General features: G+C 59.5%; 2 protein-coding genes across 2 annotated transcripts in view; one reads left to right on the top strand and one right to left on the bottom strand.

Moving 5' to 3' along the window:
- The window catches only part of EPS8L1 (EPS8-like 1), a 17,283-nt gene extending 11,980 nt beyond the window's left edge, over nucleotides 1–5,303 (top strand). Inside the window, exons 8-15 of the mRNA XM_011932590.1 lie at nucleotides 739–901; nucleotides 1,034–1,062; nucleotides 3,251–3,383; nucleotides 3,473–3,604; nucleotides 3,804–3,915; nucleotides 4,115–4,289; nucleotides 4,685–4,817; nucleotides 4,910–5,303. Of these exons, the coding sequence (XP_011787980.1) occupies nucleotides 739–901; nucleotides 1,034–1,062; nucleotides 3,251–3,383; nucleotides 3,473–3,604; nucleotides 3,804–3,915; nucleotides 4,115–4,289; nucleotides 4,685–4,817; nucleotides 4,910–4,996 (964 nt within the window). The 3' untranslated portion in view covers nucleotides 4,997–5,303. The remainder of the gene's footprint in view (nucleotides 1–738; nucleotides 902–1,033; nucleotides 1,063–3,250; nucleotides 3,384–3,472; nucleotides 3,605–3,803; nucleotides 3,916–4,114; nucleotides 4,290–4,684; nucleotides 4,818–4,909) is intronic.
- A 2,869-nt stretch (nucleotides 5,304–8,172) lies between these two features.
- PPP1R12C (protein phosphatase 1, regulatory subunit 12C) overlaps nucleotides 8,173–10,705 on the bottom strand; it is an 8,936-nt gene continuing 6,403 nt past the window's right edge. The window contains exons 11-19 of the mRNA XM_011932485.1: nucleotides 10,415–10,495; nucleotides 10,278–10,338; nucleotides 10,045–10,127; nucleotides 9,883–9,923; nucleotides 9,702–9,804; nucleotides 9,483–9,587; nucleotides 9,117–9,167; nucleotides 8,911–8,961; nucleotides 8,173–8,818 (exon numbers count right to left, since the gene is read on the bottom strand). Coding sequence (XP_011787875.1) covers nucleotides 8,732–8,818; nucleotides 8,911–8,961; nucleotides 9,117–9,167; nucleotides 9,483–9,587; nucleotides 9,702–9,804; nucleotides 9,883–9,923; nucleotides 10,045–10,127; nucleotides 10,278–10,338; nucleotides 10,415–10,495 — 663 coding nt within the window. The 3' untranslated portion in view covers nucleotides 8,173–8,731. The remainder of the gene's footprint in view (nucleotides 8,819–8,910; nucleotides 8,962–9,116; nucleotides 9,168–9,482; nucleotides 9,588–9,701; nucleotides 9,805–9,882; nucleotides 9,924–10,044; nucleotides 10,128–10,277; nucleotides 10,339–10,414; nucleotides 10,496–10,705) is intronic.

The following is a 10,705-nucleotide window of genomic DNA, read 5'->3' as shown; positions in this document are numbered from 1 at the left end:
CCATCTCTACTAAAAAATACAGAAAACTAGCCGGGCGCGGTGGTGGGCGCCTGTAGTCCCAGCTCCTCGGGAGGCTGAGGCAAGAGAATGGCGGGAACCCGGGGGGCGGAGCTTGCAGTGAGCTGATATCGGGCCACTGCATTCCAGCCTGGGCGACAGAGCGAGACTCCGTCTCAAAAAAAAAAAAAGAAAGAAAGAAAGAAAGAAAAGGTGGGGCTTAAAGGAATAGAGGGGGCTACGCGGAAGGGGCGGGGCTACGCGAAGGGGCGGGGCTTCTGGAAAGTTTGGTCTATAACTTTGGCGATGGGACAGAGTCTGTGTACTGGGGGCTGGGAGTTTCGTAGGGAAAGGGTCAGAACCTGAAACCGAGCTTAACGAAAACCTGATTTGGAATCAGAGGTGAAATTTAGAGGCTAGATAAGGCAAGTTTTTTTTTTCCAGAGAGAGAGAGAGAGAGAGAGAGATGGATGGGCGGGGAGGTCTCAATATGTTGCCCAGGCTGGTCTCGAACTCCTGGCCTCAAGCGATCCTCCCATCTTGGCCTCCCAAAATGCTGGGATTACAGGCGTGAGCCACTGCGCCCGGCCTAGAAATATAAATTACTGTTGAGTTGGGCTTGGAAGTACCGGCAGGACTTGGTGAAAAGTGGCGGGGCTAGATACAGTGAGCTTTAGGGGAAAACTTAGTGAAGTTAATGACAGAGCTCAGCTGGGGGCTGTACCAGGATCCCTGAGCTCTTGACCCTGTCCCTGGCCGCAGGCTGGAGCTGCCCCCGGAAGAGGGACCCCCATACAGACCCGACTTCTTCAGCGGCTGGGAGCCACCGGTCACTGACCCGCAGGGCCGCGCCTGGGAAGACCCAGTTGAGAAACAGCTACAGCACGAGCGGAGGCGCCGGCAGGTGAGGCTGAGGCTTCCAGGGGAGCAGCCAGCTCCCCCAAGCGACAGAGCAGGGCCGAGGCTGGGAATTCCGGGGCGGGCGCGCGGCCGGTCCGCCTGGCCCCTCCTGACCGGACTCTCTTTCTTCCTGCAGCAAAGCGCCCCCCAGGTCGCTGTCAATGGGTGAGTGTCCGCCCCAGGGCAGGGCATGGGAGTCCAGGAGGGGTGCTTCCCGGGGGCTCCCGATGTTGACTCCGCCCCCTTTTTTTCTGTGTTTTTCTTTCTGTCTTCCTGGCTCTTTTCAGGTGGGTGAGATGGTGAAGGGGCGGGCCGGGGCCGGGAGAGAGGGAGGAGCAGGGAGGGAGGGGGCGGGATCCAGACTTCTGGGGTCAAGGGAGGAGGGAATAGAGACCCGGGTTCCCGGGCCTAAGGGAGGAAAGGGGCTGGGAGTGGGTAAAGTCTGAGAGGTTGGATCTCTGGATCCCCAAAAGGCTGGAAGAAGGCAGTTTGGTTTCTCAGGGCCTGGGAAGCACCATGCCTGGGCTCCCTAGGAGGACAGAGCCCTGGATATTGGAGGGGAGAGGCTGGGGAATTGGACCTTTGGGTTTTGAAGACGAGCCCAAGTCTGGTGCTTGGGATCCTGGAGACCCAGAGGAGCAGGCTTGGGACTTTAAGGGCTTGGGGGCAAGTTTCTGGGAAGGTTAGGAAGTGGTAGTATCTCTGCGCCCCCGACAGGCATAAAGGCCGGGTGATTAAACTCTTGGTTTTCCAGATGCTCTAATGCAATTGTCTAAGTCACTGCTGGGTGTTGGACTGGGTTAAAAGGTTTAAGGGTTAAAAGGATAAGATTGAAGCTTGAGACCTGGACTCCTAGGTCTCTGGGGGAAAAAAGAACATTCCACGTCAGGTTCTACCAAGCAGTGGGGGCTCAGACTCTGGGTCCTGGAGGAGGAAAGGATGTAGATGGACCAGAACTCTAGGGTCCTTGAGCAAATAGAGGGCAGATTGGAGGGAAACAACGTGGGAGGAGACGAAAACAAAGCAGTGAGTCTGGAGGAGACAAAGGGGGGTCTGGGTGAGGGCCTGGGCAGAGGGTCTCAGCAGGGACAGCGTGCTGGGAGCTGTCGGCCCCACACAGGGGGTGCCGCGGCCCTGAAGACCCCCCCTCTCCCCTGCACAGGTAGGCCTGATCCAGGCTGAGGTCCCTCTTATTGGGAGTCAGAGCTGAAATCCCACCCCTGCCCCAGCTGCCTGATATCGCAACCCCCCTCCCTGTTCACAGCTTCAAGTCACTTTCTCTGAGCCTCAAGTTCTTTGCAGGGAAACTGGGAATAATGATAATCCCTTCCCGGAACAGTGAGAAGTCTGGTGTTGTAGGAACTAGCAGTTAAAGGCTCAAGGCTGTGACCATGTTCAAGTCCAACTGCCTGCAAACGAGGGCAGCATTATTCAGACATGGACTGCCCTGGTCCCAGGCTTGCGATGCCACTGTCTTACTCTGTGACCTGTACATCCCTGTGCCTCAGCTTCTTCCTCTGTGAAAATGGAGAAGATAATAGGGTCTCTGGGGGAGGAAGAAACTGGGGGTGGGGGAGAGGGGAGTCCAAATTCATGGTTCTACCAATGGTTGTCATGAAGATCAAATCAACTAATATACATAACAGTGCCTAGCACATAGTAAGTGCTACAGAAGTGGTAGCTATTGTTTGTTTTTTGAGACAGAGTCTCACTCTGTCATCAGGCTGGAGTGCAGTGGTGAGATCTCAGTTCACTGCAGCCTCTGCCTGCCAGATTCAATCGATTCTCCTGCCTCAGCCTCCAGAGTAGCTGGGACTACAGGCGTGCGCTACCACACCCAGCTAATTGGTGTATTTTTCAGTACAGACAGGGTTTCACCATGTTGGCCAGGATGGTCTTGATCTCTCGACCTTGTGATCTGCCCGCCTCGGTCTCCCAAAGCGCTGGGATTACAGGCGTGAGCCACCGTGCCCGGCCTAGCTATTGTTTTTATTATGCTCATGAGTTATGATATTTGAGCCCAGTGCCTATTAGATGCTTAATAAATGACAGCTGTCTCTAGCTGTGTGCTGTGGGCAAGTGGTTTTATCTCTCAGAGCCTCATTCTCATCTGTAAAATGGAATCGGTGACGGGATAGTACCCACTGCATATGCCCATAGCACAATGCCAACCAATGGAGGGAGCAAAACATATTTAGGCTGTTATTCTCGTTTCAAATTTCTATTAACAGTATTAACCTGGCCCCTGCCGTGGCCCCTGCTTGGCTCTAACCCTAGCTCACACCAGCACCCTGCAGCCCAGAGCAATGGGGCTGGCTGCCTCCTTATCTCCAACCCTCCTGCTTCTCCTCAGTCACCAAGACTTGGAGCCAGAATCTGAGCCTCAGCTGGTGTCAGAGACAGCAGGAAAATGGGTCCTGTGTAATTATGACTTCCAGGCCCGCAACAGCAGTGAGCTGTCCGTCAAGCAGCGGGACGTACTGGAGGTTAGAGGAGCGGGAGGCTGAGGGGCAGGAATTAGCCAGCCCTAGCTGCAGATGCAGGCTCTGAACCCTCTGCTTTTTACCGCACCCAGGTCCTAGATGACAGGCGCAAGTGGTGGAAGGTTCGGGACCCAGCGGGGCAAGAGGGATATGTGCCCTATAACATCCTGACACCCCACCCCGGACCCCGGTTGCACCACTGCCAAAGCCCTGCCCGCAGCCTGGTAAGCCAGCGCAGACGCTGGGGTCTTGAGGGAGGAGAGGCTGGGACCAGATACTGGGAACAAGGGGTGTGGGGATCAGCTGTCAAGAGTGCTGGTGCAGGTGGTAACTGGGGGTTCAGAAATGCATCTCCAGAAAGGGGAGAGGCTGGGACTCTGATTCCTCTCCCTAACCCAGGTGCTCTCCTCTCCTTCCTTTCAGAACAGCACTCCTCCTCCGCCACCAGCCCCAGCCCCAGCCCCACCTCCAGCTCTGGCTCGGCCCCGCTGGGACAGCTGCGATAGCCTCAACAGCTTGGACCCCAGCGAGAAGGGTGAGTGGTGGGGACGCCGGCTGTGGGGAGAGGTTCTTATTCTTGCTTTCCAGGCAGGGAAACGGGGGCTCAGCAAGAGCAAATGGACTCCTGCCCCATTCTGGGGAGGCTGGAGCACCCCCCATCCCCACCCGCCCTCTGGCCCCAGGACCCCTCGCCCTGAGCCCGAACTTCCTCCCTCCCGGTTTCCCACCTGCAGAAAAATTCTCTCAGATGCTCATTGTCAACGAGGAACTGCAGGCGCGCCTGGCCCAGGGCCGCTCGGGCCCGAGCCGCACAGTCCCAGGGCCCCGCGCCCCGGAACCGCAGCTCAGCCCGCACTCCGACGCCTCCGAAGTCCGCGCCTGGCTGCAGGCCAAGGGCTTTAGCTCGGGGTGAGTGGGGCGGGGGGCGGCTCGGCGCGGGTTGATACGCAGGCTGGGAGCGGAGCCTTCCGGGAGTCGGGGGGCGGCAGTCGTGGAGACCACAGGGAGCCGGGATTAGCCCGAAGTGAGGGTCTGTCTGGTAGCAACACCCAATGGCAGGCTGTGATTGCCACGCGTTTTCAGATTCCGACTGGATTCCTTAGGGAAATCTCGCACCCTTCGAAAGCACGATATGACCACGCCCCCCGGGTGGCACATTGTGATTGGTGGGTGGGTACAGGGGGTGTGGGCCCTGCCCCCCGGAGCTCTTCTGATTGGATCATCGCCGGGTGGGCGTGATATGAGTGGCGGGGGCTGGGGCATCCGCCGACCTGCCTGACCGCGCCCCGGCTGCCCTCGCTCAGGACCGTGGACGCGCTGGGTGTGCTGACTGGGGCGCAGCTTTTCTCGCTGCAGAAGGAGGAGCTGCGGGCGGTGAGCCCCGAGGAGGGGGCGCGTGTGTACAGCCAGGTCACCGTGCAGCGCGCCCTGCTGGAGGTGAGCCGGGCCGCGGGTCCCTGGGTCTGGGTGGGGTTGGGACGCCGAGGGCTCGGACGCCAGGACAAAGCGATTTCCACCCCGCCCTCCAGGACAAAGAGAAGGTGTCAGAGCTGGAGGCAGTGATGGAGAAGCAAAAGAAGAAGGTGGAAGGCGGGATGGAAATGGAGGTCATTTGACCTGCCCGGCGCCCTTCTCAAAGAGTGACCAGGCCCCGTGTGAGAACGGACTCTTCAGACTCCTCAACAGCAGAAGTCCATCTTCTGAAGGATGGCCAATCTGCTCCGGCCCTGGTCTTCTCCCATCCCCGTGGACAGACTGAACAATCCTTGCTGCAGTCCCTCCGGAGCAGACCTGGACTGGCTGTGAGTGGGAAGGGCGTGGAGACAGTCTACTGAAAGCGCTAGCAGACCCCCGAGAGGGTGCAGCAGAGCCCTGAGCACTGTAATATGCCGCCCAGCCTATAAACAACCTCCTTACTTGGCAGATGGTGTGTCAACTGCTGTCCTCTACCCGGCTATCAGGGGGCCCAGAAACCTTCCCCTTGCCCCAGTCACAGCCTCAAGGAACCTGGAAGACGTTCCACCTTCTTTGGTTTCTCTCTCCGAACCCTCCTTTCCATCCCCAGGGTCCCAAACCAGGCTCCCTCCTGACCTCCTAGCCAGCCAAGTCCAGCTTGCCCCAACTTCGGGTTTCCCTGGCTCGTGGCTGCCGGAATGTGAAAACCAACGTTCTCACTTCATTCCTTCCTGCATCCTGGCCCTGCCCTTCTCCAAACTCTCCCAAGCCCCTTCAACCTCTGCGGTTTGCACTTGCTGTCTCTGCTGGCCGAAACAGCCATTCCCCGCCTGGCAAACTCCTCCTATTCAGCCTTCCTGGCCCAGCTCACTCACTCACTGTGGTGAAGCCTGCCCTCATCCCGGAGGCTAGTTTCCCAGCATCCACTTCTCCATTTTGTTCCCCACCTCCTGCCACGACCCTGCCAGGTAGAACTGGCGGCCTCCCCAGCATGCCACAGCTTTCTGGTCACTTTTTGTCCTGGGAGATGGCAGCCAACTGAAAACTTCCTACTCCCTCAAGAACTAGCTCCTTTTCCCTCTGGCAAGCCCTGCAACTCTCTTTTCCCCATTATCCAGGTGGCTGGTAAGGTCTGCTTTTCTCTGGATCCCACCGTTTCCAGACTGGACATTCTCTGCCTTTGGGAAGAATGGTCCTTTCTCTTTCTTCCGTGGCTCTCCTTCCCCAGATGACTGCGGGCCTATGGGCCTCAAGCCTGTCCCCGAGTTGTTCCAACCTGGGGCACCAGATGGTGCCCTCCAAGATGGGAAAGTATCAGAGAGATCCTCCTGCGGCAGGCAGGAGTTCTCAGTCCCCACTTTGCCAACTCCTGCCTGGTTCCTTCTGGTTCCTTCCTTCCTCTTTGGATCTCCAAGAGTCCTTCCCCTATCTGCCCCGTCCCTAGATCCTACTCACACACTTCCCTTGGCTCCCTATGGCCCACCAGACAAAACCCAGGCCCCAGCTTGGCAGTCACAGGCTGCCACTTGGCTCACCGGCTTCGACCCCACAGGGCTCAGCTCCCTCCTCCTGCTGCCAGGCTTGGTTCATGTGGTTGCTTCTGCCCAGAATACTCTCAGCCCCTCTACTACTTGCCCGGGGCCCCACCACTCATTCTTAACAGGGGAATCGGAAAGGTAGGCAATTCCCCCAAACCTCTGCTCCATTTTCCCCTCCCCAATAATCCCCCGTGGCTCACACCACCCAGGCTGCAAACTGAAATGTCTGCAGGAACCCCACAAGAGACCAAGTGAGCCAGCTGGGCCTCAGCCCTACTCCCGTCATAGGCCAGCTTGTTTGAACATCCTGGCAGCTGTATCTTCCAATATTCTCAGAACCTGACCATCTCTCACCCTCTCTACTCCCGTCACCCCAGCCAGAGCCACCATCTCTCTTGCTGGGATTTTACCAGTAGCCCCTTAGCTGGTCTCCCCAGTCCTCACCACCAACCCCCAGTCTGTTCTTCACGCAACAGCCAGAGGGACCTGTTAAAACCTAAGTCAGGCCATGGCCATGCTCCAAAAGCCACCCAGGGCTCTCACCTCAAAGCTCAAGCCCTTCCCAGGGCCAAGTCCCCACACAGCCACCGTTACCTCTCTAACCTCATTCCCTGCTTTCTCCAGCTCCTCAGCTTCCTGCAACACATCAGGTGCATTCCTACCCCAGGGCCTCTACACACACAGCTCTCATCATCCAGAGCACCCTTCCCCCACCTACACAGCTCCCTCTCCACCACCTTCAAGCCTCTACCTGTGCCAGCTTTTCCGTGAGGCCTGCCTAGACCACTCTATTCAAAACACATGTGCACACACATGCACCTGCCTTCCCAACCCCTTTCTTTTCTCCAGAGCGCTGCCGCCTTGAAATACATTTATTTTAACATCGGATGCTCCCCTCCTAAAGGTATTGGATCTTTGTTTTGTTCAGTAATTATCAGTCACACTGTACTTACTAAGTCCTGTTCTGCCTGTTGGTGTTATAGTAATTACTGAATGAATGAATGCATGCCTCATCTCAGAAGATGGGTCCTACTCAGCTCTAGTCAACTGTGGCTATGCAGGACTGAAGAGTTCACATTGTCACAGATTCCTGTTTTTTCAAAAGAAGCCAAAATTCCTTTTTTCCCCCCCTTTTTGAGATGGAGTCTCACTCTGTTGCCCAGGCTGAAGTGCAGTGACTCGATCTCGGCTCACTGCAACCTCTGCCTCCCAGGTTCAAGCGATTCTCCTGCCTCAGCCTCCCGAGTAGAGTAGATGGGACTACAGGCGCCTGCCACCACGCCTGGCTAATTTTTGCATTTTTACTAGAGATGGGGTTTCACCATGTTGGCGAGGCTGGTATCGAACTCCTGACCTCAAATGATCTGCCCGCCTCAGCCTCCCAAAGTGTTGGGATCACAGGCATGAACCACCGCACCCAGCCAAAATTCCAGATTTTTATACACAGATTACTCCAAATGTTAAACGTTGGCAACTGACTAAATCTGTTTCAAAGACACTGATGGCAAAACCCAAGCTCCGCAGCTCCATCTCCCTGGCCCCAGAGGTCTTGCCCGCTGATCCTTCCTGCCCCCATCAACTTCCTCTCAGCCCCCTGCCTGCGATCACACCGGCTCCATCTTGGAGCCTTCACTCCCACTGGGGGCTCATCCTGAAGCTCCTTGGCCACACAGGTGAGCAAGCACCAGCCCATCCCTCGGCACCCCACCCAACGGCCCCGTGGTTTGGTCACAGACATGCACAGCCCCCCAGCGCACAAGCAGGAAACAGCGCCCTCCCTCTGGCTGGGAACACAGACCTTGAGTGGCAACTTCACGACTTTTATTTGTGGTGCCTGTGCTTTATCTCGAAAATACCTTCTCCCCCTGCCCCAGACAGTGGGCGGGGAGGGGGCAGCAAAAAATAGAAGACGTCCCTCCCTATTGCACATGGACCCCTATATACAGGCCCACCTGGCTGAGGCCGGCAGGACTCTTGGCACATTCTTGGATCCCTGCTCAGGAGGGGAGGGGTGACGGGGTGGCATCACACGTGAGATGGGGACCTCCAGGCGGCCACTCTGGTCCTGGCTACTGATCCTTGCACTTCTTGGTCCTTAGTTCCTTCCTGGTCCCGTCTCTGGCCCTGGTCCCCTCTGGCAACGTCCCCCTACTTGGCTCGGCCTCCCACCTCCATCCTGGCCTCGGGTGGCCCCCTTGGCTCCTGGGGACTCTGCTCCCCTCCCAGTTCGGAGGTCCCAGGGGGGCTATGGCTTCTCTGAGACTTCCCCCGGAGCCCTGTCACTCGTGTTCACACGGGGGAAGGGGTGCGTGTGGCAGAAGCAGCTGTATAAATACGGGTGCGGGAAAGTCCCTCCAGTCACTTGGAGAGTTTGCTGATAACGCGGATCAACGCTGCATTCTCATCCTTGAGGCGCTGGTTGTCAGCGCGGAGGTCAGACAGGGCCTGGGGGACGGCAAAGGGTCAGCTGGGCAGCCCTGGTGGGTTGCGCCCCCGCCCACCCTCGGCCCTCTGCCCACAGCCCCCACAGCCCCCACCTTCAGCTCTTCCTCCAGCTCTGCGGCCTTGCGTTCCAGGGCCCTGCGCTCCTGGAATGAACGGGGAAAGTTCAGAAACCGAGGGAGGCTGAGGACAGGAGAAGGCCAGGGGCCAGCTGGGAAGGGCAACGTGGCTCTCTTGGTCCAAACTTAGTCATGTGAGGCTGGGAACGCCTCTGGCCCCCGTCCCCACTGCCCCTACTCACGAATCTCTCCAGCTCCAGAAGGGCTGGCCTCTCAGCGAAGCGCTCTTGCCTCTGGTGAGGACACGGAAAGCACAGGGGTCAGCAGGGGAGGCCAGCACTGCTCTGAGGAGAGGCCCTACGTTCCTGCTGGGGACCCGCCCGCCCACTAGGCAGCCCACCAGCCCCGCCCCCACGGGCCCAGGCCCCGCCCCCAGCAGGCCCACAGCCCCAACCCCATTCGCTCAGACTCCGCCTCCCAGATCTCGGCCAGGCCCAGGTGGAGCGAAGCCCCACCAGCCCCTCCAGGCCAGGCTCTGCCTCCCAGCAGTCTGAGCCCCAGCCAGGCGGCCCTGCCAGTTCTGGTGACCCTGGCCTCGGCGCCTTTACCTGCGTGGCCCGCTCCAGCTCCACCTTGAGCTGCGCCAGCCGCAGCGTGGTCTCGGTCAGAGCCTCGCGAAGCCGCTCGTTCTCCCTGCGCAGCTCTGCATACAGCTGGGGGTCAGGTGGAGGAGGGTCAGGTGGAGGACAGGGGCGACGCTGGGGGGCGGGGAAGCCAGGAGGTGGGCACCCAGCAGGCGGAGCCCCAAAGGAGGGGTGGGATCACACCTTCCTAAAGCCTCCATCCTGCTCCTCCGATTCTGGCTCAGGTTCTGGGTTGAGGTCCCGCTGTGACCGCTGCCTGCGGGCTGAGGGGCCGCCCTCCAGGGTGCTGGGGCGGGGGCGGAACGCGCGTCAGGGGCCGGCCCAGGCCCGCACGCAGGCCCCACCTCTCCCACCCTGCCCCTACCTGGACTCCGGGCTGCGATCAGCCGGCTCCGCCTCCTCCCCCTGTGGGCAGGTAGAGGGGGGTTCAATGGGCATGGGAGAGGCTTTAGCGGGTATGGGAGGGGCTTTGCCCTCCCCCGGCCCACCCTCTGCACCAGCTCGGCCCCACCTGAGCCCCCCTCACCTCCGCAGGCCCCCTCCACTCCTTTCCGACCTTGCGGTGCTCCCTGGCCGCCTGCGGTCCTGGACCCTGCCCGTCAGGCGCCTCTGCTGGGGGAGGGGCAGGAATCAGTCCAGGCACCTCCAGAGACCCCTCTGGGGGCCCGGGTCCCCGGGTCAAGCCCACAGGAGAGCAGGAAGACTCTGGGAGAGACGGTGACTCCCTGGGAAGGACCTCCCCCAGAGAGCAGACCTCACCTCTCCGGGCAGGGCTGTCGGAGTTCTCCACTCCAGGGACGCGCGGCCTCCGGGAAGGGTCCTGCCGGGAGGGGGTGGTGAGTTAGGGGACCAGGACATCCCGCACCACCCCACGCGCCCTCGATGACCCCGCTCACCAGGCTCTGCGCCGGCTTCTCTGACTCCGGGGCCTTCCCTGCAGACTTCTCTGCCTCCTTCAGGTCTGTCAGAGTTACACCCTGGCAGGGAAAGGGGACAGTCAGGGGATGCTGGGGTCAGGGCCCAGCTCCTCTCTCCTCAGGCCCTGGAGTCCAGACTCCATCCCCTCCTCCCTCAGACCCAGGCGTCCAGACCCCAGCCCCTCCTCCCTCAGACCCAGGCGTCCAGACCCCCAGCCCCTCCTCCCTCAGACCCAGGCGTCCAGACCCCCAGCCCCTCCTCCCTCAGAC

The sequence above is a fragment of the Colobus angolensis genome, unplaced genomic scaffold (assembly GCF_000951035.1).
Source record: "Colobus angolensis palliatus isolate OR3802 unplaced genomic scaffold, Cang.pa_1.0 Scaffold96, whole genome shotgun sequence".
In the NCBI taxonomy this organism is placed as follows: domain Eukaryota; kingdom Metazoa; phylum Chordata; class Mammalia; order Primates; family Cercopithecidae; genus Colobus; species Colobus angolensis.
Note: the sequence above shows the minus strand (reverse complement) of the source record. Positions and strands in the feature narration are given on the sequence as shown.